The 26,505-nt window shown below is 38.5% G+C and overlaps 1 protein-coding gene across 4 annotated transcripts in view; it reads right to left on the reverse strand.

Moving 5' to 3' along the window:
* Positions 1-1,039: 1,039 nt before the first annotated feature.
* Positions 1,040-26,505, reverse strand: part of CSMD3 (CUB and Sushi multiple domains 3) — a 1,311,906-nt gene continuing 1,286,440 nt past the window's right edge. For all 4 annotated transcript variants that reach the window (XM_090040525.1, XM_090040524.1, XM_090040523.1 and 1 more), the window contains 8 exons: positions 25,522-25,633; positions 24,116-24,295; positions 20,284-20,349; positions 15,151-15,309; positions 8,409-8,521; positions 6,270-6,357; positions 4,369-4,504; positions 1,040-3,133 (listed from right to left, as the gene is read on the reverse strand). In XM_090040525.1, coding sequence (XP_089896651.1) covers positions 2,974-3,133; positions 4,369-4,504; positions 6,270-6,357; positions 8,409-8,521; positions 15,151-15,309; positions 20,284-20,349; positions 24,116-24,295; positions 25,522-25,633 — 1,014 coding nt within the window. In that variant the 3' untranslated portion in view covers positions 1,040-2,973. The remainder of the gene's footprint in view (positions 3,134-4,368; positions 4,505-6,269; positions 6,358-8,408; positions 8,522-15,150; positions 15,310-20,283; positions 20,350-24,115; positions 24,296-25,521; positions 25,634-26,505) is intronic.

The following is a 26,505-nucleotide window of genomic DNA, read 5'->3' on the forward strand; positions in this document are numbered from 1 at the left end:
ATTAAGAAAATTTTATGTTCAGAATTTCCTTACTATATTACTAGTAATGCATAAATCAGAACACGGACAGTTTTACTTCAGAGACTAAGCTGAGTCTGAAGGGTTGGCTACTAGGTAATAGTATATTTTTATGTATCAAATTAAACAATTTGGCCTAGAAATCAAGTGAGAGACATTAAAGAGTGAACTGCACAATTTGATTTTACAGTCACTTTTTGCTTTTACTTCCTGTGCATTCACCAGCAAAATCCCTATTGATTTCAGTGTGGATTGAAGCAAGCCTTTTCAGTTTATTTAAAATGCCTAATTTTCAAAAAGAATAGTAGACAGATATTCATCTCACTGTACTCCCTGAACACCATTTCAGATCAAGTTTTATCTTTTCTCCATGACTACAAATAAAAAGTGTCTTTAAAGGACAGGTCTCTATTCAAAGCAAAGACTTTATCATTCTCCTTCCCATCACGCCATAATTATTGCCTAAAAATATTTTTTCCCAATTTATTTTCAGTAAAAGATAAGGGATTCCTTTTGTTTGTACTCAAATATCTCCATTCAGGAAACAGCATATGAAATCCCACTTTCTGTTCTAAACAAGTATAGTACATGTCTTGGAAAAATGTAGACAACTTCAATATTCATGGAAGATTATCTTATAGATATCCGCAGTACCAAGTTCATTGGATGTTTTTTTTTTCATTTAAATGAACATATGTAAAAAGTAATTTATAAAAATTTCCCCAGAGAACAAAATGTCAAAAATCTACCTTTTTATTAATTTCTTACTTGGAATCATATGAATAAATCTAAATCACTTCAGTAAATAAAATGCCAATTTACTTGCAATGTCCTGAGAAGACTGGGAGGTTCAGGGTGGAGCCAAAAGTGTACTTGGAAATCCAAGAAAATAGGAAGTTTGTGTAACCATTTCAGTAGTTTTCTAGTTTCTGTACCTGACAAAAGTTTTAAAGCTCAGCTAGTAAAGAAGACACATTGTTAAAAAAGCAATTGTCCATTTTTATTTTGTTTACATTGCACTGAAAATTTACATCATACTTTTACAAATCCTTTTTTTCATAAAAATATACTTCTTTACAAAAGTGTATGCATTAATATAAGAGGAGTAGCCAGTCGCAGAAGAAACATATTTTAAACGATCTCAAATCTATTAACCTTAACATTAATGAATGAGTCATAGTTATTGCAGTCATTTGAACAAACAAGAATAAATAACAACTGATGGTAAAAAATATAAAACAGCATCTTTTTAGTAGAATACAGTTTGACAGAATTGTATGAATTCTCAAAACAAAGTGTTGTAAAATGGTTTATAAGAAATTCATCAAACATTTTAGAAATCCAAGCAGCAATCCTGGGTACAATGATTTTTGGTAGGCACTCTCTATTATGGTAATAAAAAGGTTAGATTTTTCACAGAGTTATTAATGTCTTAAAGGGACAGTAACAGATAATTCACACAGGCTAACATACAGAATTTGTGAGTCATGCTATAAAAGGAAGACAATGACTTACAAATAAATTATTGGAGTTGCCAATGGATAACTCTGTTATGAAAAAAACTGTAAAATTGAAGATTACCTTCCTGCAAAAATTGTTTTACCACATTTGAAACTTGCCTTTCTGGGAGTGAGATTTGTATGTTTTGATGGGTTAATCCTAATTAAACCATGTCTTAATTTCTTAAAAGACTGTTTGTGCTGTATTGCTGCAATAAATTCAATTTTAGCTAATTATAGCGAGAGTCTGTTTTAATAATATCTGATACCAACTTGTGTGCCAAAGCCAAATAACTTCCAAACTATGATTATGCAATGGATAGGCCTGATCTAAAGCTCACTGAAATCAGTCAGTCATTGCATTGATTTCCGTGGGCTTTGCATCATGCCACAAGCATGTGTATTTTGAGAAAATGCAGGAGTAGAATAATGATGATAATGAAATATGTATAGATAGTAATATGGATTGAAATGCAAAGCCTTATGTTCTTGATATATTGATTTCGCTTTCTAGCATCTCTATAAACATTAACTTTCTAATCTGAACTTCATTAAGGTACATTTTGATGTTAGAAAAATCTGTAAAATGGTCACTCTTCCAAATCATCTTCAACAGGAAGGAACTTTGTTGCATGACAAAGCACAATTCATATGGTGTGCTACCATCTTTTGTTAGAAAATCGATGTCTACTAGCAAAAGCCCACAGGAGGGAATATAGAGAAGTAAGACTACACCCATTATCACCTGTGGGTCTTGCTAATGAGAACAGAGGAAAGGAGCTTGGCAGTGAATGTGAGGACAAGGCTAGATATGAAACAAGAAATTAAATAAAAACTGAAAACCTGGTGTTTATTTTCCTTCTGCACTGTAAAAAATAGCAAGTTACATTTGTAGGTTTAAACTTGTGGCATGATATTGAGCAATGTTAGAACTCAACTGGTCTGAGAAAAAAAGACTTGCTAAACAGGGGTGAATAACTGAAAGAATGGGACAAAGTTCAAATTTATGAAAATGAGATAGCTCATCAATGCAAAAGAGAAGTCAGTGACCTATTATCTCCCGTAATTATAGCTCTTATTTTCTAGCCTATATCTTTTTGTTTTTAAACCCAGTCCCTCTATTATAGTTTTATAAAGCACAGAAGTACTGATAGTGGATGCTCCTCCAATATATGCAAATATGTTTTATGTTTTAGAATAATCTCCTTTTTAAAAAAAGCAAATAAACTGTGAGTAAGCACTCGTGGAGTGCAGCAGATTTTCTGTAAAACTCTCCATGGTACACATGAAGAACAATTCTGTTCCAGTTTATGAAAAAAACACTCTTGTCTATCATCCTCAGGAAAAGGTGATCCAGTATATCCTGAAAAGTGTGCTTTAATTTTTTATCAGTGAACTATGCGTGCACTGTGTTGTGTTTCAATTTCCAAACTTCTGAAGACAAAGCATTACCACATTATACCATTGTGCAAACAGTGTTCAAGTTGGGGTCAAATCGCACAGCTTTCCCTTCTACAGACTTTGCATTTGTGTCATACATGGGGTTTTCAAAAGCAGCTTGCCCATTATTATTTTCATGTACAGAGCAGCCTGTATACTGTGTTTTAGGTGCAGTCCTGTTAAAGAAAAACACAGGGTGTTTACAACTGGAGTTTTTCATAGTGATCTGTGTGGCATAAGAACCTCAATAAATGGGACTATTTTCAATTAAAAATATTAAAGTTGAAAATTAATTAAAGGAAGTTGCTGGCTTTTTAAACAAGGTTACAGAAGACTATCATATTAAAATGTTATAACATGCTTATAGCTAACTGAAAATCAGCAAAAATGCAATATTGTTAAGAACTGTTAGGGGGAAAATGGAAATAAAGGCTAAACACTGCTTGTTATCTGTGGGCAACAATAGTGAAATGATTTTTATTTAGAAAGGTTTCAGGTTGACTAGATAGGCTATAAATATTAATAAAACTTAAATTCAGACTCTGAAGCCTTTTTAAGTCAAGAGAAATAATAATTCAACTTGGATAAAAATTGTTGTATAAAAAAAATAAATATTTGTATGCCAATACCCAAGTTTTAATCTGGAGCAATTCAAGGACTTTTAGTTCCATATTTATGATATAGATACCACATTTTAGTCATGTTGACCTTTGACTGCACTGTAATAGTAATTGTTAAGACATCTGACAAGTACTGCTGTGCATACAGCTATTTAGGAGTCCCATTCCCATCCTTGATTGTTGTAGTGCAAGATCTTTTACTTGTCTGATGTTATGCAATTGACTGTTAGAAAATGTTCCTTAAAAAATGAAACAGAGGAATACAATTTGTCCTCAGAGACATGCACAAAACTATCACTAATAATACAGTAACTCTGAGCAGAACATGGTAGTAAGCTAATCATAGTTCCATTACGAATTTGTGATGTGGAATAATTTTTCATAATAAAAACTCTCCCTGACATAAGACCACATCATACATACTTGCAGGCCCACATAAATAAGTGGGCTTTAAAATACTTTACATTAGAGCTATCACTTTCAGTACTGTCACTTGCCAAATAAGAGGCAATCTTCAAAAAGCAAACACGAAAAGATGCCAGTAATTTAACCTAGCCTTATTCTGCTCATAACATTTTGTAGTATTTCATTTTTAAAAGGTTGGAGTGAAGGTATAACAACCTTACTAATTAAACATTATGCCACCTTTAAGAGAATAACAAGAAACTTCTATACAGATCTTTGTGAAGGAGTTCTCAGGAAAGCTCTTGTTATCCTATTTATTATACTCAAGTTTAAGGGCACTGAAGAATTTTAAGTATATGATAATGCAAGGATTAATTTACACTTACCTTTGCTTATAAAGGTAAAACCCAAAACCTGCAAATATAAGGGCAAAGAAAGGCACAAGGATAGCAATGGCGACAGAACTACTATTTGTACCATGTGGTTGATTAGAAGAATTTGAACCTTCAGACACATTAAGACCTAAACAGAAAAAAAGAAGAAAGAGAAAGAAAAAAGGATTAGTTATTTCCAACAAGTATTACTCCAAAATCCCTCCCATTATTATTGCAAGTGAGCATTTGTGAGGACTTATGCTATATTTAGATGCATCCAGTGATAAGAACAATTATTAGGTACACAAGCAGGAAATGAATGGGAGGTTTGGTTTGAAAGATATTTTTTGTTTGTATGACTAAAGTTTTGAAATCCTCATTTCACACCTATTCTGGAAAAAAAATTACAAAATATCTTGTACATCTGCTAAAGACTTGTTAGTTAAAGCAAATCCTTGATCAAGCATGGTGTATTTCTCTCTCTTCAAGCCTACTAGTGATCCTTTAGTGATTCTATTAATTAATCTTGTACCAAAGTGAAATATATTCCTAGGTGAATAATCTTGTTCTTAGAAGATGGAACTCATGGAAGAAAATTATTTATTTATTTTTTTTAATCTAGAATTCTTTGAAAACCAGAGGAAGTGTGAATGCTTACAGTTTTCATAAGAAGCCAATAAAACTAATTTGCCAAAACATGACTGCATTTATTTTTTAACAGATTATCCCCAAATATTTTGAAATAGATGGCTTAATGAAGCTCAGATACGTTGGTTATAGCTGTTAGTCTTGTAAATGAGTTCCACCTAAAGCATTTATATTAGCAAATGCAGCGAGAGCAAAGTTAAGCTTCCAAGACTCCAGTTTAATATGACTTAAGATCCTGAAAGTAAAAACATGATCTATTTCATTCCACAAATTAATAAATTCTGCATATTCAAATTGTTAAAGAATTTTGGATTTTTTTAAACAATAGGAGTGAGGCAGGAAGAATGTGTTTTGGCTGTAGATAAAATGATTTAGCTGAAGATGAACAATCTATTTAGGAAGACATTACAGTCATGAGAACTAATTTTCCTTGTAGAAATGCACTGTTTGGTCTATGTAGAATCCTACTACCTTAGATGCAATATCCTGCCAATATTTAAGGGGTGTTTTCCCTCCCCCAACTGAGGACAATTATTACAGTTCTTGAGAGAAGGAATACATACATTATGTGTTTAATTGATAATGCTTTTCTTGTTTCCTATGCTTAAGCATTCATAAAAGAAAATATTCTATTCCTACTATTTCAGGTTACGAGTCTAGCTATAGTCTACCCAAACACTAATATTGAGATACAATTTCAATACAGTGTTTTTCTTGTTTTCTATGCTTAAGCATTCATAAAACAGTAAGATTTTTATTAGCAATAATAAAATGCATAAGAATAAAAAAATAGTTTGGTGCATAATTAAATCTAGAGTGCAAAATCATGAAGTTCCTCATGACTTAAGTGAGAATTGTGAATGCAGAAGAATATCAGAAGGTTTTCCGGATTGGATAGTAATCTTTATTAATCCACAGCACTGGGCACATACTCTGTTTCTCCTACTTATTCTCTGCATAACTCATAATTTATAACTAAATTATCATTCCATATATTTTGTTCGTAAAACAAGATCACTAAATATATCAAATGTACTTAGCTACAATCAGGAGCTCTCCACACTAAAGCAAGTATACTTCCCTATCTAATTTCCTGTAAACAAAATATTCTATTCCTACTATTTCAGGCTATATTCTACCCAAACAATAATACTGAGATACAATTTCAATACGAGACTTCATATGCAGTCATGCTTCAAAAGCATGCATAATAAAAAGTACCATATGAAATAATATTGAATTATGACATAAAAATAATGGGTTACCTAATCTTTGAAGTCCAAATTGTCCATAATCTTTACCCTGTATAAATCCTTGGAAAACATATGTTGCTCCATCTGGTTCAGCAGAAACCTGAAAGCAGAAAATATTTATAAATATTCTGGGAATATATGGTTAGAAATAGGCCAGGTGATTAAAATATGATTGGAAATGAAATTCCTAAACTATTCATCCCACTTCTGGCTGGGATTAAATTTATTACTGGGAGCATCGACATGAGACACTACTGCACATTTATTTAGTACTCGTATTAGCAAATTACTGCTCAGTAGCACCAACAAACGTCCTTTAGGCGATGGTACTGAGCAACAGTCTGATAATACTGTGCAGTAGCATATTAGTACTGTCCATGCTGTGATGAGCTACAGTCAGCATCTTGTGTAGACATGTCCACAGAGTAGTTATACTTTGAACTCAGAACCTTTCACACTTCTGTGTAACCAAAAAGTTTTTTGGGTTTTTTTTTGCCCTGAGGACATGCCCTGAATTAGCATGAATGAGGGAAATATGCTTGCCAGGGGAGTGCTACTCACATAACACAAAGATAATTTTGTCAGGTTTTTTGTTCTTTTTCACCAAGTAGTATCAAAGAAAATTTACAATACAAAGCAGACAATTTAACAGTATAATTCAGATTTCATATATATTTTTATACCAGTATAACTGCAGCCATACTAGTGGTATCACACTGTTTTACCTATACCAGTGTATACATTATAATAATAACAATATAATTTTAATACTATAGTGTATATAAAGTAATACAAATTTAGATAAGCCGATACGCTCATATGTATAGAGAACATCAAATCCAAAATCCTTAATGTCACAGTCACCAGAAAGAGAAGTGGTGGTGGGAAGAAGAAATCCCAATTGAACAGAGTAACTCATAAAAGAAGTATCAGTATTTAGGCACAGATGACTTAAATTCAATGTGTTTTTAGAGCCATATGATCTTACCTCTCCACCAATGCCAAAATCTACCTAAATTGTGCAGCAGCTCCTTTAATCTTGCTCTTTTTGGTGCATACCACTACCTCTCCCTCCCACTGCTGTTTGCTGGAGGGGATAAGGGTTGCCACTTGTTGCTGATCAGCTGGCAGGCAAAAACTGCAGATTTAAATATGCTGCAGTTTTTGCCTCCCGCTACTGACTGGCTAAGGCACCATGGCAGCCATGCCACTTGCTGCTGATTGGCCAGGAGGAAAAATCGCAGGCTGTTCGAATGTCTGTACTTAGCCTTATGGAACAATTCTCCTCTTGGAAGTCTATCAGCATCCCAAATGTCTTAGATTTTGTCTTTCCTTTTCCTCCATATGGAACGTGCTAAATCTGGTTCATAAATGCTCCAGAGCCTCCCCACTCTCTGGAAGCTCTGGAAAGATTTGGAACCATTTGTTTAGGTTTCTCACCCACATGATATTTCACTTTATCACATACTGATTCCCTACAACTGCTGTGTCATTTCCATGAAGTATTTTATTCCATGTGTGATATTTTGCTTCCAGCAACAAAGCAAGAAACATAGTACTACATTCTGCATAGAAAGATTATTCAGAAGGACATATCAAATGGAAACACTCATCTTAACCTTATAAAAACATGTATTCTAAAATTGAGAATACTTCTCGCAATTATTGCACTACAGTAAAAAATAAGGATAATTTCATAGATTTCATAGACATTAGGGCTGGAAGGGACCTTGGAAGATTATCAAGTCCAGCCTCTGTTGCAGGGGCAGGAAGTCAGTTGGGGTCAAAGGATCCAAGCAACATAAGCGTCCAAATGTTTCTTAAAAGTATCCAGAGTAAGTGCTTGCACCACGTCTGGAGAGAGTCTATTCCAGGCCTTGGGAAATAATGATTTATTTTGGGTGTCTTCCCTTGTATCAAATTACCACATCTATGAAAAGAAGGGTTTGATATCCTTCTATGGTAATATACACATCTTCCCCATCAAATAGCCCACCCCCATCTGCAGTAGTACGATTATATTTTTCATTTCATTAAAACAATTAGCATTACTAGAAACCTTTCATTAGATAAGTTTTATGTTATTCTCATCTAACACACAAATATTACTCCATATTTAAAATGGTTCTGTATTAATAGAAATATACTCACAAAACCATCCATAGCCCATTTTTCCTCTTTCATTTTGCTCACAGTTGTATGAGATGGTGCTTTAATGAGATATATATGGAGCATCAGACGGGCTTCCTGGCTTTTATACATGCCTGTTAAAGTTAAAATAGAGATATTTTTAACCTACTTAAGGTGATAACTATTATTTTAATAGTAAACCCCACCTTGCATAAGGTAAAATTTGGTAGTATATCTAGTCAGAATATTTTCAGTGGAATTTCCCTTCTACCAAATAAGCTGTTTTGTTGTAGCTAAAATACTTTGTGCAATCATACTAGTTACCACAAAAAAACAGGAGAAGGGGAACTTTCCTCCCCATCCTCCCCCCCTGCAGCATAGCTGTGAGGTTAGGCTTGAGATGTGGAAGACACGGGATAAGTTCTTAACTTTATCTGACCTAAAAAGAAAGAGTCTGTTGTGAACTGGGCACAGGGAACGCAAACCTGAGACTCACAGTTCCCAAAGTTTGTATTCTACACCAATAGTATAAGAAGTGACTGATTCATACACATACAAGCTTTATTTTTTGGGAAAAATTTTTCAAAACTTTTGTTTTTTTCCTCTAGTGACACATCAAATGGGATTGCCCTCCTCCTGTTAATTTTGCAAAATTGTGATTTCACTGAGTTGAAGAACTTATATATATCATTTAATTTGCATTGCTGGCAGAATTAACAGGCAATTTTATTACCTACAGAAAAATGTTCAAAACTCCAATTATGGTGTATTTATTGTTAACTTCTAGTTTGAAATTACAATTAAAAGTATTTTTAATGAATTTATCTGTGCAAAAGATAGCAATGAAAAAGATAGACTTCACTAAAAAGTACAAGTTGCTTAATAATTACATTAAGTAATGGTATGAAACATAAATATTTGGCCTATAGTATTCTTAGTTTTCATTCTGCATTTAACTATTTCTGTATCCTACATCATTTATGCTCATTACACAGCCAGACAAAGCTATTTAAAAAAATATCAGTGACAGTAATACTGACTATACAATATTCCTATTAAAGTCAATGGGATATGCTAGTATTCAGTGTCTCTAAACATTCAAATCAGATATGGATCTTTATTTGCATTTTTTCAGTCTTCTTTAAATAACAGAAAATTATTTATAAGTTTCCTGAGATAACTCAAAATGCTAAGGGTATGATAGGCATATCTTTTTATAGGGATGTAATAGGCATATCTTTTATATCCTACGACAGATTTCAATTGTAAAATGGGCACTAAAACCACATGTTAAAATAAGTTCAGGCATAGACTGTAAACTCTGGCTTCAAAGTCTGGGAACCTTACTTGAATAGATATGGCAGGACATAAATGTAGTTACATCCTGCAGTTTCTTTCAAGCCATGTAACCACTGTCAGCTCTTCTGAATTAACAATTATTTAAATGAGAATTATATGGTAGGAGAGTAGAATCTGTCCTTTTCAATTTAAGTGAACATAAACATAATTTGCTGCTCTCCTCCACATCTGAAATAAATTCATGCAATGCAAAGATGTCGTGTTAAAGTGTTATTTGTGTTCCATATCCTCAAATTCCTGGATATCAACAATTTGATGCTAGTATCTCCTTTATGAAATTAAAGGCAAGGAGAATGCTATTTTGTCTATAATGTCTTTAATTAGAATACTTAATGCTTCCTTTTAGACAGTTTTGTAATTCTCAATATCTTGCATAAAAAGATATTTTGTCTACTGGTAAACTGACAAATTTCCAATCTTGCTCACTCTTCCCATTTTAATTTATGGTTATCAGGAAAATAAGAAAAGAACAGCTCCAGCAACTTCATATCTACACTGATTCCAATCAATCCTGCTTCAGATCTTGGTATGCTATGAAATTTTCTTGATTCAATAATTAATTTCTTTTGGTGTTGGACTACGATAATTTTTTTTCCTCATGATATGAGAAGTGTCAGCGGTGTTGCAGTTTACTAATTTGCTTCTGAAACCTTGAGGGCTATGTAACATAGCCTCCTAGTACATTCAGTCCCTTTCTGTGAAACCACAGAGACTTCTGCCAGACAATGTTCAACTTGCAAAATGGCTCTCATTTTCAGAGTCCCACAGGCTTGCATTGTATTACTCTTCCTGTTGAGTGTGGATGAAAACTGAAGCTGGTTACCAATTTTTGGCCAAAACTAGACGCAAGATTATTTTCCATACATACAGGCAACACATGCGCACCCATTTGTTGTTAACTTAGTGTGAAACTACAATTAAATGTGTGTGTAGCATGTGTATTTTTTGTGTGAAATCCTGATCCCTTAGTTTTCCAACAAGCTGCAGTGAAAGGCTATTCAGTAATGGACTACATGGACCACAAACCAGGTTGAAAACAAAAGCTTTTTATGATAAACCATGTGGCCAAATGTTTTAACATCCCTAAGACTATCTTGATTAGAAAATATCCTTGAGTTTAGGTTGGATACAGCTTAGCAAACACTAGCTAACTGAAATAGAGCTATTTTGTTAATCAAGACGAAAGCCATGGTGGTGAGATGGTGCCGTGAATGTGTCCTTTTTCCTCAGCTGAACTGGTATCATCCATGTTAGGTGGTCTGTCTGGTTCTGTGCACATGCTTTGTGGAATAACAGACCTTATGTACTGGGAAAAGTGCTGGTCCACTAGAAAGAGGAGTGTCTGAATGTTTCAGGGGATGAGCACTAAGCTACCTAGGTAGACAGGAAGATGGGACTTCTGCTGGAGTTTCTGAAAAGGTTAGTTTATAATCCACTTCTGGTCTTGGAAAAGAGACAGGAGCAAGTGTTGGTACTACGTGAAACTGGGCTTTTTGTGTTGTGAGAGGTAATTCAGCAGAAAAAAAAAGGAGAAACTTCATGTTGCCAGACAAGCTTTATAATCAGAGGGTTGGTTGGTGGTCAACAGACTTTATGAAGCATTGGTGCTACTAAAACTCTGAAGTATGGAAGAGGAAAGCTACGACGCTAAAACTCTCTTTGAAGCGTTAGTATTGTATCATAGCTTAGTTTCACTCGTGTGATGTTCCAAAAGCCAGTACCATGTATATGTGAAGGATTAGTGTAGGGACATGCACACACAAATTGGCAAAGTATTCAAATCATGTTTACTGGAGCTTTACAGAATCTTTCAAATCATGTCCAGAAGGTTACTTTTACTGGGTCTACTTTTCGCTTTAATAATTAAGTACAATAGATGATCAAGACAGAGTTGTAGTAAATATGAAGATCCCCTGATCCAAGGTATCAGCTCTCTGCTCTTTCTGCCAAAGAGTTACTGCATTTAGGAAAATATTAGAACTTGAAAAATTTTAATACTTTGAATTAATTATCTTCCCCAATATATTTCTTGGATTATTTTTGTGGAAAACTCCAGTGAGGCATAGGGATCTCACACAGGCTCTAAGAGAATAGAGGAAAAAATGATCTCACAGAGGCAAACGTTGTTGTCCTCTGCTAATTTAAACTGGTGTATTTGAAAGTGTTCCTTGCTAAAAGCTTGGTGAGAAGAGCATTGGAAAACAAATAATAGGAAATGTGTGAAAGCAAAGGGAAATAGGAGGCATATGAAGGATCAAAATCTATGGGTGCGTCCACACATGCAAGCATGTGCACTTGCAGCAACTCAAATAGAAGTGGTGCAAATTTGAGCGGGGCCTTTTTGCTTCAGCGCACGTGCTCAGGCATGCAATTTGTTGTGAGGCAAATTGTGCTCCTTGGGGCAAAATAGCCCTAGCTGGCTCCTCCCGGATCTGCACTCAGGGGGAGCTAGAGCCCGGGGCTAGCACCTCTGCTGTGCCCAGCAGTATAAAAAGCTGACCTGTCCTGGCCCTAGCAGTACAAAAACTATTCCTCTCATTCCCCGCCTCCTGTTCATTCCCTCACCCTCTGTTCATTCTCCCAACTCCCCACTTGCTCTCTGAGCCCCCCACACTCACTGGCAGTAGCAGAGAATGAGCAGGAGGCTGGAGAGAGCAGGGCAACTCTCCAGATTATATCCAAGGGCTTGTCTCCAGTGTCCTGCCTGTCTCCAAACCCCTGCTCCTTCCCCTTGTTGTCTACAGCCTCGGAAAGGGCTGAAGACTGCCCCTGGAGACATTCCCCGGCTGTTTCCAGTCCCCTGCTCCTTCCCCTGCTCCCCAGAGGCTGCAGACAAGCAGGAGAAGAAGCAGGGGATGGAGATAGCAGAGGAATTCCTCTGAGACTATCTTCAGAGATCAGGGGACAGCAGGGAAATGTCTTTGGAGCTGTCTTCAGCTCCCTGCTCATTCCCCTGCTGTCTCCAGCCTCCCAAGGTGTTCTCCAACTCCTCCAGCCCCTTAACCCCTGCTTACCTGGCAAAAGCTGAGTCTAGGTCCCTGCAGCTTGGATCGCTGCCTGCCCAGCGTGCTTCAGGAGTGGGGAAAAAGCCATTCATAGCAATACTCTGGCACTCTTCCAGAGTATCTTTGGAGGACTGAGCCTCTAGTTGCCTCAGTCTGGGATTGTACCCCAACCCATTTTTTCCCCTTGTTTTTTATTTGACCCCTGGGTCTAATTTTCTCCCCACCCTGCAAGTTTGCAGCACAGAGAACATTTTTTCATTCCTGAACATGCCTCTTGCCCCACATCAAAAGGGGTTTGAGACAGAACAAGAGGCACATGTACACATCTGGATGTGCCCTGTGAGAAGAGGAGTACAGAAAAGATAGGACACTGTGGGAAGGACACAAAGCTGGGCAGTCAAGTTAAAAAATAGTACCAGAAAAAAGTGAAATGTCTGAAGAACCAGAAAAATGGAAAAAACCCCAAAGTAGATGGGGATGTAGGATTAACTGAAATTTACATTATCTGAGAAAGGACTGCTCGTGTAGACTACCTGCCACTTTAGACTGAATTAACACCTTCATTTTTTACCTTCCATTTCCCTAGGCACCTATAGTTTTGCTTCTAATTATGTAGAAAAACCCCTCAGACTTGATGGCTCTAGTTTAGTAGCTCTCTCACAATGAAACCCATTTAGGATCCTGCAAGTAGATATTCCCTACCTTTCTTGCCTGTGGGGTCCAATCCATTATAGTATATAGAGTATGGTTTCATACAGACTTAAACTAGCGACCAACATTTTTAAAAATATGATCAAAATTGGATGTTCTCCCCTATTACAGCATAGTTCTAAGTTGTTTGAGGCTAGTTGTTAGAGGCTAGTTTTTATAGTATTGGATGTAGGAAGTCCAAGTTCAATTCTACCTCTGTTTGAAGAGATTCAGCAGTAAATTTCTCCCCTTACTGGACAGTCCCCTAAATCTCAAATTACAGTTTATTGTGGAATTGAGGATATTCATAACACTTTCCAGTACAGGAATGAATATGTTATGCCCAGATAGAGAAAATAAGAGGAAGACTGATTCTATAGGGCAATAAGGGGAGTCCTGGGTTCCAAATTGTTTATGTATTTTTTTCTTTGTGTAAAATGCATTAGTATTCCTTAGAGTAGGAAGGAGTGGGTACTCTAACCTCTTGGCTATTAAATGGAGAGGGAGGGAGGGGGAACATCAGCAGTTCTATAATTACATTAAGAAAGGAAGAGGGAAAGAAAAAAGGAAAGCCTTTCCATATTTAAAGGAAGGGAAATATACCTGCTTTCACAAGATAATTCTGGGCTGTGGATCCTAGGCACAAATAAATGCTTCCCTGAAGTCACCTGAGTCTTGAAGATGCATTGGATTTAAAAATGGCTGCTGTCCTTGGTTTTCTATATTAGCTACTTCTAGCGGATTCCTACTCAAATTCCATTCCGGCAGCCAGGTGCCTACAAGTTAGGCATTGTGGTACTTAGCATTACAGCATTTTTTGAATTAGTTGATTGTGTGAAAGTTTGGGTAATGCAATTATTCTATTCCTTGTCTTAGGATGGGAGATGGTGCTTTACCTCATAGGAAGACTGTGTAAATGAAAACCATTAATAATCGAGGTGCTACAGTGAGGAGGACCATACAGCACCAGACAGATAAACAAGAGTGGAAAAAATGTATGGGGATTTTCATGAACTCATTTTTATACAAATGAGGGAGCAACAGGTCAGTTGAGGCCTGAAGAGGATTTTAAAGTCTATTGTGACTATGAGCAAAGAAAGGATGTCTCTATAATTACAAAGTAAGCCCATTTCTGCACATGAAATTACCTGTCTATACTACTGAAAAATAAGGTCCTTTTATTTCTGGGCCAGATCACTTTCACTATTAATTTTAAAAGAAAGAAGAATCCTCTTGAAATTCAACCCAGATGTGAAGAGTCCTTTGGGTAATGCACCAGTGTTCTGGCTATTTTATTCCGGGCATTAGTTATAATACTCAGAGTTTCAAAACCAAATATTTTTAGGCTTAATAAACACAAACTTTTCCTTGAGTATCTTCCTATTGCTATGGGAATGCACATCAGTCTTACCATACCTCTTAATAGCTATTAAGACCTATCTTTTAGGAGGATGTGGCAATTTGTGCAATTTCTAGTTATTAAGAAAAAGGATGATTCTTTGAAATCAGTATATATTGCAATCTTGGGAAATTAAAAAAGTGAAGAAAACCAATTCAGGAAGGTATTCTATTACCAGTCAATTTCTCTTAGATTGCAAAGGCACTTTTTGTAGCATTATTTTAGTAGAAAAATGATAAGTATTAAGCATAAAATTACAGGGAACAGCCATGAGACCTGTAAATTCAAATGAGTTTTTCTGATATAATACCTGAAAGCAGCAGTTCCATGTTGCTGTTGGTAAGTGTGGCATTTACTCTACCCGATGATGCATTGAAACTGGTAACTGTCAAAGTCATGGGCTGTTTCTTGCCTTTATAATTGTAAGACCCTTTCCATATGTAATTCTGGGCAAATACATCATCAGGAACTGTAGAAATAACAAAAACATGTTAATACTTGCAATATTTAGCATGTACAATATAAAACATCTAAAAATGCATTAACGATGAACATTTTGTCTTTACTTCCCTGCTACTGTATATGTCACCAGAACCTCTGGCTATGGTTATTAGAGAAAATCCTTTCATAGAAGGAAGAAAAAAAAAGGAACGATCATTATACAGTAAACAGAGATACTTAAGAACCCATTTACATTTATACCTTCATTTGCCCTAATCTTGACATCTGAATGTACGTTCCAATATAAAGTTAAGGACAAAAAGTAATATAAATGATGCTTGTAAATATCTCTCCTTAAATACTAAAAAAAAAAATTTTGAAACATTCAACTGATATTGTACCCCAGTAACTACTTTTCTTGTTCTCAAATCTCATTATTCTTAAATTTAGAAAAAAAGTTACAGAAGAGGGTGAAAATGGGGAGAAATTCAGATGCACCTCTGTATATAATGTTTTCTAACTAGAGGAAACATTAACCTGGGCCTCACCACTTTTCAGAGCAGTATAAGACCTTTTAATAAGGGCAGGGTTTTAGGAGGTAAGATGAAGTACCAGGTATTCTTTGAGATATTGTTTTATTTTTTTATATTTATTTAAAGTATTATTTTTTAATTATTATTATTATGCTATTATTATTTGTTTTGTTGTAAACTGCTCTGAGACTTTTTGAGCACAGCAGCATAAAAACAAACAAACAAATAAATAAAAATGAATAAAATAATGTTGAGTGGCTTCCAGTTTAGTATGTGGGTCTTTAATATTCCCTTCCTGAGGTCCCTTGCCCTCTCCCATTCATAGCATAGGAAGCCTAAGCATTTAATTCTTGATATTGTATTCCACTATGGTGGTCAACCACCTAAAAGGGAGCTGTCATAACACTTGTAAGTTTCAAATTCTTTATTGTATCCAGCCAGTAGTTCCTACAGTTATCAAATGGAAAAGTAATAGTGTTGCTTGGCCAAGAGAGATAGTGGCTGTTATCAAGCATGCCTTTGAGATATAGACAGTTACAAATCTTGTGAAAGCTACCAATGATGCTAGCAACTTTTCACTCTGGGTAAACAAAATGAACAACTTTGTTCCTTTATGTAATAAAACAGTTGAACAACAGAAGCCACTAGTCCATGCACTAGGCCACACAGGAGGATCTGGTAAGAACTTGTTCAGGAGGAGTAAGAGGGGTTGTCCAGGGGAGTGGAAAGGAGATTACAAATACAGAGACTGGGGCATAGCTCATTTACAACTTAAGATACACCTATACTTGTTAGCTCAGGTTTCATAGATTTCATAGACATTAGGGCTGGAAGGGACCTTGAAGATCATAAAATCCAGGAGGAAGTCAGCTGGGGTCAAAAGGATCCCAGCAAAATAAGCATCTAAGCTTTTCTTGAATGAATCCAGAATAGGTGCCTGCACCACTTCTAAAGGAGTTTATTCCAGGTCTTTGGGACTCAGACAATAAAGAATTTTTTTTTTATGTCCAACATATCAAACTTCAGCATCAGATCCCCTCCTGACTCAATTTAAGTCATAGTCCTCTGGCTTCCCAGAAGCTTTTGTGGCTCTCCCACTAAGCCCTCTCACAGGGCAGCAGGCTAGCCATGGCTGGTGCTCAGCTGCTTCTGGGCTCTCACAAAGCCCAGCCTCCTGCCTGCAGCTGTCACGCTCTGCCCAGGGCAGAGTGGGAAGAGTCCTCACTGCATGGCACCCCAGCTGTACTGGCTCTGACTGTCAGCTGTGTGAAGGAGGGGGTGGCACAGAGGTAGTATGGGATGGGCTACACTCAGGACAATGGTGACCTAAGATGCCCCCCCCTTCCCCAGCCTGTCCCAGCAGGCAGATCCATCCTGTGCTGCTGAGGGCAGGGCATTGTGGATGTCTGAGGCCATCTGCAGCCAAAAATGTGCCCTCAAGACATGCTGGCACTCAGCAGCTCCTGAGTCAGCAGAGGCACCAGGAGAGGGGCAAGTGTGGCTGGGAAGCACAGTGGGCTGTGGGCCTGTAGGGCTGTCCCTAACATACACCTCCGGGGCTGAGGACAGGCCAGGGGCAAAGCAATGGGACCCAGCTCCAAGGATGCTGAATTGCTTCTCGCAGACAGCACTCCACTGCCTCCTGCCTTGCAGTGCTGCCCAGGCAGCCAGCTCTGCCCTGCCATGCCCTACCCTGACCAGTCTTGATGCTTGCCTAGTGAGGTGCCTGCCCTGCAGCTATGCCAGGGGCAGTCCCCTTGGGGTGGGAGTTGTGGGCTCAATGCACCACTCCCTGGGGACTCCCACCCGGGCAGCGACTTGAGTCAGCACCTTCCCTACCTGCAGCTCAGGTGGCTTCACTGGCCCTGAGCAGGGGCATGTGGCAGGAGCTAGGGCTGGCACCTTGTTGGGCAGCAGCTGCTGTAGGGGGGCGGTCACCTGCTCCCAAGCTGCCATCCTGTGCATCAGCAGCCAGTGGACTTAGTTTACTCAGAGATAGCCAGGTAAGCAGCAGGCAGGGCAGGATAAGACAGGGCAGAGACTGCTGTGTAGGTGGCACTGGAGCTCTATCTACACAATGGACCCTTGAAGGTCACCCAACCTCCAGTGGCTGGCTGTCAAAGGTGGCAGAGTGGTGCGAGAGGAGGCAGCCTAGTGGGAGGCATACAGAGATACCCGCAACCTGCTGGCTTCAGTCACTTCAGGCAGCTTGCATGGTCCCCACTCCAAGGACCAATGTTTATTTTGTTTTCTCCTGACCTAACTTTGGGCACTTAGGCTGCTTCTGCCTCAGGCTTTTTGAATGTTTTGTACTTAGTCCATAAATTCACCATATCATTAGTTTAATTCACCTGAGCATTTTCCTTTGAAAAACTAAAAAAGTTAAATGAAATTAAAGATAAGTGAACATATATTATTGTCCACTATGTATCTAAAATACAAAAATATCAAAGCGCAAATACAGTGAAATATAATCTTTTAATTTTATTCACTAGTTCTATAAATTGCTTAAACACCTGTCTACCATATAACCTGGGATTTTTATAAGTGCATTATGACTCAAAAATCACAGCAAGATTGTTGTGGATTCATAAACGTTTATATATTTTACTTAACTTCTTTTGCCCCCAATTAGTAGTAATATATTTTCGCAAGTGAAATTCTACTAGAGATTTTTCTTCCATAATAAATTGTCCCCTTAAGAGTGGCTAATTCCCTGGGGTCAGCAGTGGTAGAATTAGAAATGTGATAAAAAAAGAAAATTATAAAAGTCACAAATGTCTCTGATAATCATTATATCAACTTGTTAAACTTATCTTGTTACAGAACAGATAGTTTCTTTCCTGACCTCCCACAACTGACGAAACAAAATACCTTAAATAAAAAGTCATTCACTGTAATTCCTATGTTGCAAGAGAAGTTCCTGAGAACTATGACAAAATGTCTCTGAGTAGCTGATGAGCTTGGAGTATGAATATTCAGATACATCAAGGCTTGGACTGTACCTGCTAGTTAAATGACAATTAATTGATAATTTGTATGTACATAAAACATGAAGCCAAAGAACAGTTGTTGGAATGGTAACTGCTACATCTCAAGTAAATATCTGGGTTATGCAAGTGAATAGGGAACTGTTATTTACTGTTTCTCATAATACAAGAATTAGGGGATATATAATGACATTATCAGGCATCAGATTTAAAAACAAACAACACATAACTAACACGTAGAAATCATTTTCACAGGATATTTTGGAGGCCAATATTATTTTATGGTGGATTGGTCCATCAGAGTCTAGTAAACATAGCAGTTACCATACTCATTAGGGGTGTTCAAAGCAGGCCCTATTAGATTCAGATTTGGATTCAGCCTGAATTGAGGACAGTGACTTGATTCGTTGATTCAGATCACTTTCCCTGATTTCATTTGTCTGAATTTGAATCTGCAGATTCGATGCTGATTCGGAGAATCAAAGATTTGGATATAGACACAGTTTTAAATGTTTTTTGTACAAACCTTGAGGTACCAACATGGTTGTGATCACTGCAATGCTGCTGTGGATGGAGTGTCCCACAACAGTGTGGGGGGTCCCTCCCTGTGGTTGGCAGTGAACCCAGAATTGGACTAGAAGTACTTCCAGTCCACTTCCAGGTCTGCTGGGAAGTGCACAACCTCCCCGCCCCCCCCCCCCCCACACACACACTCCTCACTGGCTCAGCAACATGCCTTGAGGGGACCCCAGCTGCACCCCCCCCGAGACCCAGGAGGCACCAGTCACTGAGCTGGGAGGGCATGGGGTGTGTGCCCTCCCCGCCAGGTCTGGAAGTGGACCAAAGTACTTCTGGTCCACTTACAGGTCTGCTGCCAAATGCACTGGGGAGCCCCCCATGCTTCTGTGGGACACTTCATCCACCCCAGCATTGCAGCATTGACAAGCCACCTGCTACCTAGAGGTATGCAGAAAAAAAACATTTAAAACTGGACCTATGTCCGAATTGCCAAATCTTTCTGAATGTCTCTGAATCAATTTGGGGAGTTCCGATTCAATTCGGGGAGATTAAAGGGTCCTCTGATTCAATTCAGATTCAGAGATTTGGCCATTGAGTTGGGTTGAATCTTTGCTGAATTGAATCAGGGGACAAAGCTTCACACAGCCCTAATACTCATGGTAAATGAGAAGGTATGACAGGGGATGGGTCAGTCTACTCTGTTTCTTATGCTCTAAATACTCTATTCTGCAAAAATCAATAAATATCTCTTCAAGGCTGAAAGTTGTCAAATTCCCAAATGCTACAATACTATTTACCTATGGGAGATTCTTATATGGGGAAATAACTAATGATATCTTTGATCTACTAACGTGAGTTACTGCTCTGCTGTACTCTTATGTACGGATTAGTTTGTTTGCTGAGTAGTTACACTCAAGAGAACTGGTCATAACAGTTATTTTTTAAAACCAAGGTACTTACCACTTAACTTGGGACTTGGTGTTCCCAAAGCTGGTCTAGGGTCTTTCACCAATATCTTCGAACCAGCTGTTGAAATAAAAGACAAAGAGATGGCTACCCATATCCAGTAAGCTGGAGGACAATAGCAAAACACCTTCACTGCATGGGTTTGCAGTGTGGGATGCCAGATGATTTCGGGTGAGGATTTCAAATGAGGCTAAATATCTAAGGATAGTAACTGAATGGACTTTGGGTGTGGCCAGTGCTACCAAGTTCCTTAGGCCCAGATCCATGTGCTGAGTGGTGCAACTCCCAACTTGCAGGTACCTGGCCCACACAAAAGAATGCACAACCCTGAATATGGTGCCAAAGTTTGCTACCATATAAATCAGAGAGTTATACATGTCAGAATAAATCTATAAACAAAATGGGGGAAAAATAAGCAATATTATGAGTGAATGGCTGATTGAATCCAGCTCATACAGCATGCAGAGGTTAGTAAAGCAAATCTCTCTAGAAATTAGTTGCCTCCTACACTTCATCTTCACAGCCCAGAGACTACCTTCCTTACTAAAGAACAAAGCAAGGTTAACCTCTTTCTTTTAAAAGGTCATTGTGGTGGTACCAGTGCTTCCCTTTATTCAGTGGCCAGAGTGGCTAAGTGAATGACCAAAAAATGGGAAATTCAGGTTCATTCCCTTCCATTTCCTGAAAGGATACAAACTCATATTTCTCATTTCCCTGGAGGGTACCTGATCAGTGGGCTACAAGATGAAGTTATCCCCATCCTCCTGTTGAATTTGTTACTTGGTGTAGAAAAGAATGTGAGAGCCACTGGGCCAAAAGGAGAGTAACAGGGACCATACCTTTGCAGCCTAATAGCTGGGGTATTCATCTGGGCTAACGGAATTCTGAATATCAGTCCATGCTCCACTGAGTATTAATCCATTTCTCTACCGTGTCATATGAATTACAAACATAGTAGTCAAAACAAAGACCAAAACCCAGGCAACACCCTTATATATTAGTGCCATAAACACTGGGTCATTCTCACTCCTGCCCCCACCCTCTGGCTGAAAGATCATTATGTTTTGCTTCTTGCCTGATTGGTACTCTTTAAACAGCCCTGGTTTCTGGCTTGCTTCCTTAACCCTTCCTCTCCCAACTTCAGTTTACCAACCCTGTGCCCTGCTCCTTGATCCAGGCTTCTGGATCCTGCCATCACCACCTATGTGACCTATACTAACTACTAGGGCTCTGCAAAATTTTGCCAGCCATTTCATTCTGACACTGTTCAACCAATTTCGAGGTTGAAACAGCAAAAGCAGAACAAAACAAAGCCAGTCAAAATAGCCTTGAAAAAAAATGGGGCTGGTCAAAACGTTTTGACTTTTGAAACATTTTGACCATAGGCTGGGGATGGAAAGTCAGTCCAGCTGGGCTGACTTCTCATCCCCAGAGCAAGATCCAGCATCCCCATCTGCTTGATCACACTGGCCCCAGGAAGCAACCAAGTACTAAATCAATGCACAGTAACTTGCACTTCTGTGCAGTAGTGCCAATGCATAAGTTTTTAGTGACACTTACTGTGCAGTAGGCTAATACTACTGCGCAGTAGCATATTAACATGGTTTTTGCTGGGCATGCTACTGTGCAGTGTCATTAGGCTACTGCGCAGTTCATGTCTCATATAGCTATGCCCACAGAGTATCAGAAAGGTCCCTCAGTGCAAACTATGTTTTATTCTTTAAGAGTTAATACTTTGGAAGATGCTGCTCCTCCTTCTCATCTTTCTGCACTACTGAACAGCAAGACTTTTTGTTCTAACCACCTGTTCTATTAATTTAACAAATGCCAAGGTTTGCAAAGCAATCAATCAAAACAGAGAAAAACAGAGAAGCCAGTGTTTCTTTTTTCCTTAAGGCTGTGTTAGCTTTTTTGTCTCTCATACCTGCTGAGGAGCAGTGGCCCTTATTTTGGTTTGGTCTATATTGCCTTCTGCACCTAAGGGCAGGGAACATCTTCTGTTCTACACTGTGGGCTGTAGCCACTTCTGCCATTATGAAATCTGCTTCCATAGAAGAGGCTATTCAGTTTTATTCTGTGGTGAAGTGACTTCATAGTCCCTGCAGAAGTTCTTCACTTCCTACTTCCAGCATGAAATGAAAACATAGCATACTCACTATGGTTTGGGTTGATATGTAATACAGGATTTTTCAAATGTTGCACTACTATTTTCTTTGTTTTGAAAGGGAAACCCATTTCTTGGAACAAATTTCTATTTCTATTACCCTAAAGACTACATAAGTATGCAGGAAAGTAACATTGCATTCTGTGTAAAAGTACATACTTTCAATTTAACTGAACTATACTGTGGAGGTCCTGACTGGCTCAGGGGGTCACGCCCACTGTCTTGCTAAGATGTATGGCCTTCCCTAGACCACCTCTTTTGCAAGCATCTCTTCTCCTCTGCACACCAAAGTGGCACTAATCCCAGGGCTTGGAGGTGGTGACCCCAGGAGTGCACATATACTGCACCCTCCAGGCCAGGCCCTGCAGCCTCCAGTGCCATGGGGGCCCATTAGGTTCCATAGCAGTGGTGTGGGTGGGGGAGCATGGCAGGCCCAGTCATTAGGGGAAGGCAGAGTGGAGGTTCCAGTAACCAGGACCATGGGTACTACAAGCCACTGCTAGTAGCAGTCACAGCCCTAGGGCTTAGCTGGCCTGTCTACCCTGCCCTGCATGTGGGGAGGGCTATTACTTTGGGCTATGTGTGTGTGTGTATGTGTGTGTGTGTGTCCCCCACACATACTTCACCATGCCCATATATCCTCCCCCACAAACACCACAACCACACCCTCCCCCACACACAATCACACCCCCACACATCACACCGACCAACACCCTGCCTACAAACTCACATCAGCCCACAAACCCCACACCTACAGCTGCCCACACCCCACCACACACATATCCAGCCCCCCAACCACATACAATATACGAGTAAGATTTTATTTTGAGCTATTTTGCAATTGCCTCTATATATACTATGCAAACACCCATAAATAAGGACAAAAATATTTTTTTAAATAAAATGTTATAATGATTTTTAGTATATGATTTGTTTTGGAGATTTTTTCCCAGTTCCAAGATGGCAAACCCCTCTTTGCAAAAGAAGTACTTCTGGGGGCAAGGGTAGGGACTTCCAGTGGCAAAGATCAGGGGTTGGGGGTGGGACTTCCAGTCCCAAGATGGCAACCAGGAGGAAGGGCACCTGTCAAGGGGTGGGGATACCCTTGTGACCCTCAACAGCTCTCCAAAACTCATTAAAGTGTCCCTTCAACTGAAATAATTGTCTACCCTTTACTTAGCAGTTATAATTATCTGTCCAAGACACCACACAGATGTGGCTACTGCTCCCAGTTTAGGAGCAGTACACATGAAATTGTACAATATGCTTAAGGATGTGGCTCTGGAGCATGTTGAATGTACTGTGCAGTTGTGATCTATGTTTCCATAAACATGTACAAAAACACATGTCCCAATACTGCCTAGCTGTTCTTAGCTCATGCCTAACACATGGTAGGCATGTGTTTTCCTCTGCCGATGTCATGTGTAGAGCATTATTCTATAGACTTTTTCACAGCACAACCTCCACAAAAGTCCATGACAGACAAGAGTGCATATCTAATTTATACCCTGTAGCCCAGTGATTGAAGAACTCTCCTGCACTGTAAACTCAGGCCTCATTTTCTACCCTTTCTGATGATTACTAAATAGCAAATGAAAGAAAATTAGAAGTTTAATATTAGAGGCAGAGGAAGAGAGTGGGGAAGCAGAAGGGATTAATTACCTTCACAAACTGGAACTTTCCCAGTCCATGTGCCATCAGACCTACAGGCTCTGTGCTCTGATCCTCCTGCCAGGAAGAAACCTGACTGACAGGTATAAATCAAAGTATAACCAAGGGAAGGAAGATCCATTCCTGCAACGTTAGCATGAGATGGCGTTTCTGGCTGTTTACAGTTATGAGCTACAAAGAAATCATAAATTATTTGTTAGTTGAAATAGTAATAACACTTCTGAAGAAATGACTTCAAACACTTCTATGTAAGCAATTAAAAGTTTTAACAACAATTACTTATATTTCTATGGGGGCACTGATTGTAGCTGGGTTGGTCTAAGGACATAGGCAGACAAGGTTCTTTGGGTAAGTATGATATATTTTATTAGACCAACTAAATAGTTGGAAAAAATATTCTTTGCAAGCTTTCAGTCACGAACACCCTTCTTCGGGCATAGGCAGAGCCTGCTGTTGTTTGCGTTCTCCTGGATGGAACAGAAGTCAATATGCAAAATGCAGGTCTGTGAAAATGCAAATACCTGGCAGTGAGGATCACAGGTGATAGGAGACAACAACCCACATGTATTGTCTCCTATCGCTTCTGATCCTCCTGTGAAAATACAAATGTGTGCAAGCGAGGATCAAAGGCGATAGGAGACAATACAGGTGGGTTGTTGTCTCCCATCACCTGTGATCCTCACTGCCATGTATTTGCATTTTTACAGACCTGCATTTTACATAGTGGCCTCTATCCCATCCAGGAGAACAGCAGCAGACTGTCCCAATGCCTGAAGAAGGGTGTTTGTGCCTGAAAGCTTGTAAAAAACAACTTTTCCAACTATTCAATTGGTCTAATAAAATATATTATCTCTCTATACTCTTTCTTCTGCATTTAATTTGCATAAGTACATCATGGTTTTGTGAGTTTTGACCTTGATTTTGTGAGTAGATTCACGTATACCAAAGTGATTTAGTTTGAGAATCTACCTTTGCAATAATGTATGGATAACTGTAAACATTCATACCGCCCAAGGAGTGAAATGCATTTCCTATTGAAGAACTTTCTATCTGAGACAGATATATCTCATTCCTTTTAATGACGTTTTTGGCCCTTCTCCAAACTATCTTGATGAGGTACTAGGCAAGTAGTTCAAACCATGTATTGTTGTCAATAATGTGCAGTTTGCAGCTCCCTGATTCAGGCCTGCCTTGTCCTAGCATAATTTTCAGTTGGCCTTCTCTCTATTCACCTGCATCCTTCTGTATTCTTTTGGTTTCTTACAGCTAAGATTGTTTGTCACTTACTACTTTCCAACATTAAACTATAAATGTAAATTGAAATTAACTGAAGCATTCTAATATAGAAGCTTTTTCATAAGCTATAATATATTTCACTATCTGATCAATTTACATACGTATACACTCTGGTTGAATCCCACTCCATGTAAGGTCAGGAAGGCAAGTGCGGGTTGTGGATCCATGGAGAAGGTGTCCTTTTTTACACTGAAACTGAACAACATTTCCCACCTATTGAAACAACGAAAACACAATAATATTGTTATAGGGAAAGAACAATTGTTCCATATCCAACAGAAAAAAAAATGTTATTTATGTGGGATGAATATCTACAATATGAAGTCTTTTTTGAGCTGGTTGTATCAAGGTAATACTATTATGTAGAATAGTGCTATGGGGTGCACCCACTTTGGGATGTCATGACTTATTCAATAAGTATTATCTAAGTCCACTGTCCAGGAATGTGTGAATCATGTAAATACTGCACATGGACAAAAGTAGCAAATAAAATGTGGCATCTGAAGACAGGGGGATGAAAGTAGCTGATTGTACTGACATGGAACACAAACCTCGAAGTCTGAGATGTGCTGATGTAGAGGATTTTGCTATTTTGACATTTAACAAGGAAAATAGGCTTGTTAGGGACTTTAGAAGGTCACCTAGCCCAACCTTCTGCTCAAAGCAGGATTCTCCAGGTCAGAACAAAATCCACAACTTTTTATATTTTCTATGAAAGGGGGGAAAACCCAACAAATTCAGGCCAGACAACCTGATGGACTACCCCAGGGGATACTGGCAGCCTTAGGAGTCTGGGGTATGGAGTTACAATGGCTTCCAAGCTTCAAATGTCATGTCAGCATGTTAAGTGGCTGCAAAAGAGGTAGGCAGTTGAAACTGTGATTGGGACAATGGTTTACTCTAGAGCTCTCTCAATATTGAGCCATCTTTGAAAAAAAAATATTTAGATGAATCGCTAACCTCTAATGGGGAAAAAAAAATGTTTTGCCATAAATTTTCTGACCAGCTCTGTCCTTCTTGTCACAAGCTTTCACAGCTATAGCATTTTAAAAAAATATTTTGGAGTCTTTGTTTTCTAATTTTAC

This window comes from Crocodylus siamensis, chromosome 3, assembly GCF_052110815.1.
Source record: "Crocodylus siamensis isolate JL-2025a chromosome 3, ASM5211081v1, whole genome shotgun sequence".
Lineage (NCBI taxonomy): Eukaryota > Metazoa > Chordata > Crocodylia > Crocodylidae > Crocodylus > Crocodylus siamensis.